General features: G+C 45.4%; 1 protein-coding gene across 5 annotated transcripts; it reads left to right on the plus strand.

Moving 5' to 3' along the window:
* The first annotated feature begins 4,063 nt into the window (after nucleotides 1-4,063).
* Nucleotides 4,064-5,773, plus strand: LOC135387383 (uncharacterized). Of its 5 annotated transcripts, none has more exons than XM_064616606.1 (7): nucleotides 4,064-4,170; nucleotides 4,235-4,363; nucleotides 4,551-4,603; nucleotides 4,873-5,039; nucleotides 5,133-5,279; nucleotides 5,341-5,526; nucleotides 5,596-5,773. In XM_064616606.1, exons 3-7 carry the CDS (start codon nucleotides 4,563-4,565, stop codon nucleotides 5,745-5,747), a joined length of 693 nt encoding a protein of 230 aa, XP_064472676.1. In that variant the 5' UTR covers nucleotides 4,064-4,170; nucleotides 4,235-4,363; nucleotides 4,551-4,562; the 3' UTR covers nucleotides 5,748-5,773. The 5 variants fall into 5 exon arrangements, with proteins under 5 accessions (XP_064472676.1, XP_064472677.1, XP_064472675.1 ...); XM_064616607.1 differs by having other exon boundaries at nucleotides 4,551-4,600; XM_064616605.1 differs by lacking the exon at nucleotides 4,551-4,603.
* The last annotated feature ends 1,106 nt before the right edge of the window (nucleotides 5,774-6,879 follow it).

A 6,879-nucleotide genomic window follows, 5' to 3' on the forward strand; every position in this document is an offset into this window, starting at 1 on the left:
CGCTAGGGAAACTGGAAGGCAAAGCCCGTCCGTAACAGAGCTGCATCACACGAGCACCTTTCTAGCGCGCATAAATTTAAACAGGAGCATACTCATTACGAATTTAATGTTCATTTGACTCTGTTGCAGCCACGCTTCGGGACATGCAACGTTCAGGGCTGTCCCTCCGCTGTCCATTATAAGTCCATTATAAAACTAAAAATAAAACAAATAAAAAGTCCATTATAAAACTCAACTAAATCTGCGTTGGCAAGTTGGCGAACGGCGTTGCATCCACACTGCGCAGTTCGCTCCGCCGCCGCGGGAGGGGCGCCACCGGTGTGCGTCACTAAAGTTACTTCGTGTGAATAGACCCTTAGTTAGAGGTAACTACAGCTACTGGAAGAGTAGCTATATGGTAACTAATTATACTTCATACGAAAGTAACTTTCAACTGAACTAGCTAACTTTTTTTGCAGTAACTATATACTTCCCTATACTACTAACTACGCGTAGTACTAATATATACTAGTTACTCACAGAATCAGGCGTCTTTTGGCAATAACTTCGGAAAGTGTTCGCATTTTCTTTCATTACTTGTTTTTTTTTTTATTCGCTGTTAGTGCCGCGAAGCAACTGTGACTATGAGCGTTGTATAGATGTGGACAGGTGGAGAGAGGACAGCAGGAAGGAGTAGGGGACAGGGGTTGAGCTATGTGTCTGGGCCGACTTCAGGGGGAACTGTGCCGACATTCGCCTGCAAAGTCTCATTACCTGTTGCCACATGTTATCCGTGGATCACAAAAGTCTCTGTAGCTGCAAGAATGGCAATGTAAAAAGGGTGCAGCTATCATCGCTACTCAGAAACGAGCGCTTCGCGCGTCCACTGCATTCGGAAGTGGTCCTCCGCTCGAGGCTACCCGTGGTACTACGCTAGGATATGCTCGCAGTACCCTAGCACAGAAGTTAACGCTGGAACTCTAGCCTCGTACAGGGCTCAAATTAAAGTTGATTTTGGTATTGCTACAATATAAAACGTTGCCATTACTCTGATGACAAGAAATCAGTTATGCCCAAGTGCAATATCCTTTGTGAAAAAAATATTTGTCCACGCTATAGAAATTCTATAGAAATAAGTCAAAAGAGTCAACGGACATGACATTGGAATTCTATAAATTTTATATGGAAAATGCTTTGCTTTGGACAAATAATGGTTATTTGGGACAGACTTCCTTTTGACGTTTGTCCACACGATTTCAATAGACATTTATCCTCTGGACTTCCTTTAGACTAACGTTTGAGAGTGAACACACTTTGCTTTAAACATCTATTGAAAGACAGACTTTTCTTTTGATTACTTCGTCCCCCCCCCCCTGCACATACTATACGTTGTCCCGGGTTGCCGTCGCCACAAATTTAATTCAGTTTGCTGTGAAGTATTAAAGGACAGGAACGCGAAATCACATGTGAACAGGTGTACATTATTGAGTCACTTCATTTTCGAAAGCATTGACGCGAGGCTTCCCTTGGTCTCCCGTAGGCTGGTACTTGTCTACTTTCACCGTGTTATTACAAGGAAACCACAATTTTCATCATTTGATTGAAAACATAGAATAGCATCTCCTGAATATTTTCAAATCCGCGTCATCTGCATTTAATATGAGTAATATCACACATCCTCTAGGCCTAGCCCATATAGGGACAAAAGGTGGCTATTACTGTGTCGCACACTTGTCATTTAACACACACTTCCATAGATTAATTATACATCGTCATCTTGATAAACAGTGGAATAAACAAGTCCCCAACTGTATTATGCGTCCTCTCTTAAACTACGGCCAATGTATCATGAAGTATGCAATGGAAATCCTCTGTAGGCGCTCGAAGTATTAAAGTACAGGAACGCAAAATCACATGTGAACAGGTGTACATTATTGAGTCACTTCATTTTTGAAAGCATTGACGCGAGGCTTCCCTTCGTCTTCCGTAGGCTGGTACTTGTCTACTTTCACCGTGTTCCTACAGGGAAAGCACAATTTTCCGTATTTGATTGAAAACATAGAATAGCATCTCGTCAATATTTTCAAATCCGCATCATAATAATCACACATAATATCACACATCCTCTACGCCTACCCCATATGGGGACAAAAGGTGGCAATTACTGCGTCACACACATAGATTAATCATACACCAGTTATGCTACTCCGTCATCTCATCTCGGTAAATAGTGGAATAAACAAGTCCGCCAACTGTATTATGCGTCCTCTCTCAAAATACGGCGCCGGTGTACCATTAAGTATGCAATTAAAATCCTCTGTAGGCGCTCGAAAAATAAAAAGTTGAGCTGGAGCGCTAACCCAGAACCACGTGCAATGCAGCTCACTACATAAAGCAGCTACAAATACTTTTTATCATCATTAAACTTATCCCTCCCTTAATATGTTGAAATAAATAAAACATTAGAACCCTCACCGGCTGTACTTTAGTAACGATGCCGCGGCGGACGGATAGGTGCGGAATTAGCGTTTGGCGATTTTGGCACGTTGTCATTGTTGCCAGACGATACAAGTGCATACGGGCGAGTGGTCGGCGATCGGCTATGTGTCGCATAGTCGTCTGCTCTCCAATATAGTCGCACGAGACGCGTATTGAGTACGGAGGTTAATAATCGTCCCCTATCGGATGTAGTCGTGCGAGAAGCGTTTTGGGTATGGTAGGGTTGCGTCGTTTTTGTTTAATGGAACTTTTTATGTTGGAAGATTGATATAAATGCTACAAATTCAAGCAAAAAGCAATACCTGGATGTGGAGAGAGTGCATCTTTTCCCAGGTTAGGTACTGATGTCGAAGAGTGGGTCCATGTAGAATGAGCATCCGGCGTGACTGAGGTTAGGTTAGGTTAGGTTAGGTGATTACGTATTGCACATGTCGAAGAGTGGGTCCATGTAGAATGAGCTTCCGGCGTGACTGAGGTTAGGTTAGGCTAGGTGATTACGTATTGCACATGTCGAAGAGTGGGTCCATGTAGAATGAGCATCCGGCGTGACTGAGGTTGGGTTAGGCCAGGTGAATACGTATTCCATGTGTCGAGGGGGCTGACGTAGACTGTGCATCCGACGTGACTGAGTTTACGTTTGATCAGGTGAATACGTATTCCATGTGTCGAGGGGCTGAGGTAGACTGTGCATCCGACGTGACTGAGGTTAGGTTAGGCCAGGTGAATACGTATTCCATGTGTCGAGGGGGCTGACGTAGACTGTGCATCCGACGTGGCTGAGGTTAGGTTAGGCCAGGGGAATACGTATTCCATGTGTCGAGGGGGCTGACGTAGACTGTGCATCCGACGTGGCTGAGGTTAGGTTAGGTCATGCGAATACGTATTCCATGTGTCGAGGGGGCTGACGTAGACTGTGCATCCGACGTGGCTGAGGTTAGGTTAGGCCAGGTGAATACGTATTCCATGTGTCGAGGGGGCTGACGTAGACTGTGCATCCGACGTGACTGAGTTTACGTTTGATCAGGTGAATACGTATTCCATGTGTCGAGGGGCTGACGTAGACTGTGCATCCGACGTGACTGAGGTTAGGTTAGGCCAGGTGAATACGTATTCCATGTGTCTAGGGGGCTGACGTAGACTGTGCATCCGACGTGGCTGAGGTTAGGTTAGGCCAGGTGAATACGTATTCCATGTGTCGAGGGGGCTGACGTAGACTGTGCATCCGACGTGACTGAGTTTACGTTTGATCAGGTGAATACGTATTCCATGTGTCGAGGGGCTGACGTAGACTGTGCATCCAAGGTACATATAAATGGTAGCGAAGGCGAGAAAAAATACCAAATCTGTGTTAGCAACACTGCGCCCTTCATGATACACATGCGAGCGTGGTTGTTGAGGGGCAAACTACGAACGTAAACAAAAATAATTTGATCGGAGGCGCGAATAATGTGTGTATTAATCCAATATGCATATTTTTAATATAGCAATTCGCCCGGTCTGCCAGTAATACGTAAGATTATAGACAGAGCCGAGTACGCTTCCGGTTCCTGTCCCTAAGCATGTTGTTAGCTACGAGCTTGCCGTACGTTGACTGCGCGCTTTGTGACTGTTGATAGCCGTTTTCTTCTTCATCGTCGTCTTTTCAATTTCAAACCACCAAGTCAAACAGGGGACACTTCTCGGAGAACTAAGGTAAGGCAGGCACACACGAACAATGGTAAAACACAACAGAACGCCGGTAAACCTGTTCCTGCAGGCTCTACCGGGAGACGCACCATGTCGAGGCGCTACATAAGCGGTGCCTCCTGAAGGAGAAAGGAAACTGTGACGCCGATGACACTATGGGCGGTATAAGTTTCCACCGTTTTCCTCGGGACCCCTTGAGGTGAGTTCCTATATATTATAAGTGTCTACGGCCGAGAACGGAGCTGAGTCACTTGGTTGAGGACGTGCAGTGTTTGCTGAAGTAAAATGCGTACCTCTCCCCCCGAGTTTTATTGAGAGCGGTGAAGTGAACATAGTGCAAGTTACATAAGATTAATAGCGTTTCAATGGTATCACCTGTTTTCCAGCTTTCAGTCTGTATGGACACTCCCTGGATAGGTCATCCTTCCACAGTGAGGTGGTAAACATGTAAATATTTAAGCATGTGGCTGCTGGGCTGCTTTCAACGAGGAGTTTTGCAACGGTTTGCATGTACGGGACACAAAGGGCTGTGCTGCATGTGCTTACATGTACCCAATGCTAGCATGTTGATGGCTTGCTTTGCATGCTGATTTTTTCTTTTTTTTTTGAACTCTGAATGTAGGGCATACAGGGTCAGGCTGCTGTAGCTAGTGCATGTTTTCGTGGCACAGCTTTGCATAATTCTTCAACAATAAAACTGCTTCGCAGGTACAAGGCGTGGCTGGAGTTTTGCAACCTGGAGGCGGATACGAGTCTAATTTCCATTCGCTCTAAGGTCCTGTGCTCCCAGCACTTCGCACCAGTTGCTTATTTGCGCACAGGAAGGCTTCGGTGGGATGCAGTTCCTACATTGAAGCGCACACTGCATGGCGTTGGTAAGTATAATACAAGTCGGTATGCTCAAGTTATCACATGAAAATGTTGTAACTCTAGAGGCAATTATTGTGAGTGCTACTGGTGGTTTACAGGAGGAAGTAGTGCCTACGCCAATCAGAGCAGACTTGAAAGCAGTGGGCCTTCAACGGAGGAACGTGTGCAAGCTGTGGTAGCCTGCGATGACGACAGCACAGGAGCAATACACCTTCACCAGATGAGTCATCCTTGCCATGCTGAAGGTATACTTGAGTAACGTAGTTGTTGGGTTGGCTAACTGTACGACATCATCTGCTTCATCAGAGTGTGGTACTGAAGAAAGTCAGCAACAGCGTGATCTGTCTCATCAGGACCATAGCTACGCACAACACGCACCAGCCTTGTCAACACAGAGCACTGTTGTCTCCCCACTAGCTGCAGTTGTCACTCCTCTGCCAGGAACGTCGTCTGGTGTACTGCGTGCAGTCTCGTCACCTCAGCACTTAGGAGGTATGTGACGAATACTCTACCGCCATGAAGTCCGCAGACTTGTGAATGCTTTTTGATCACCATTTGCAGGTGGAAGTGGCTGGCATCCCCCCAAAGATTGCCCATCGTCCAGTAGTCTAGCAGCTCCAGCACAGCCAACAAAAGGCAAGCTGGATAACCTCCGCAAGAAAGTGCACCAGTTGCAAGCCCTGTGTTCAGCACCTGTGTTCATAGATACCTAGCATACATTTTCTATTTTGAATCTTCAGCAGTTTGCTATTCTTTGATACGTATTAGGTGTATCCGTGTGGAAGCCCCAGCCGTCATCCCATAATAAAGTTGTTGTTTGCTTCCCCTTGTATATAGATTCCTAGCATGGATTTTCTATTTTGGATCATCAGCAGTTTGCCCTCTCTTTGATATGCATTTAGTGTATACCTGTCTACATAGATCCCTAGTACGTAATTTTATATTTTGGATCATGTGCTGAGTTCGATAGTTGTGTGCACAACTGCCAGTATGTACGTGCAGTTATGTGCAGGGCTAAGCACTTTGTGCAGCTTAAAAAACCTACACCACGTAGCAAAATGTGCACAAAATAGCAGAAGCAGAAAACATTGTCAATGCTTTGACATGCCTTTAATACAAAAATGCTGTTGTAATCAAAGTAGTAGTCATGAACAGTGTGTATGCTCTGAACAAGGTTGTCATTGCTGGAAGCTGATAGTATTTTGGCTGTTTTGCAAGATAAAGTATCACAGACTTCTAAACTGAGCTAATGGACTTGTGCTTTCGAATTCCTCCATAGCATTCATTACGAATGCCAAAAACTGTTGGGAGACATAGCACCACACAGCATGCAAGTATCATATAATGTGACCCAAAAGTGCAAATATGTTCACTTCCGCCTTCTTGGTACGAGAGATATGTGGAAAGCTCCAGACGTGCATGGGGACAGCAATAGTCCTGGGCCCTATCTATGTTTGCTGGAATTTGTACATTATCTTTTTGTGCTTATTCACTACATAGGCTGTCACACTGGTTATTGCACATTATTCTGTCGTGGGTGTTTATACTGGAGTTGGACGGACTACATAATACTGTTTATACTGTATTTATACTGTTTACAATGCCATGGCGAATTTACCTGTGATAAAAGAAAGCAAGCCCCCACCTGGTCTCCTGTGTCCTTTGTTGCACGCATGTCGCTAGTGTTAATTCATCTCTGTTCACAAATTGCTCATGAGCTTTTGCTCTTGGATTTGCTATCAACAGCGATTGTGACATTCTGCGGCTCGGCATCGCGGTGGAAAGAACGCGCTGCGCGAGCGCCTGGCACGCCCCGTGCTATACGTAACGGTGACGTACCACGTG

This window comes from Ornithodoros turicata, chromosome 3 (genome assembly GCF_037126465.1).
Source record: "Ornithodoros turicata isolate Travis chromosome 3, ASM3712646v1, whole genome shotgun sequence".
NCBI lineage: Eukaryota > Metazoa > Arthropoda > Arachnida > Ixodida > Argasidae > Ornithodoros > Ornithodoros turicata.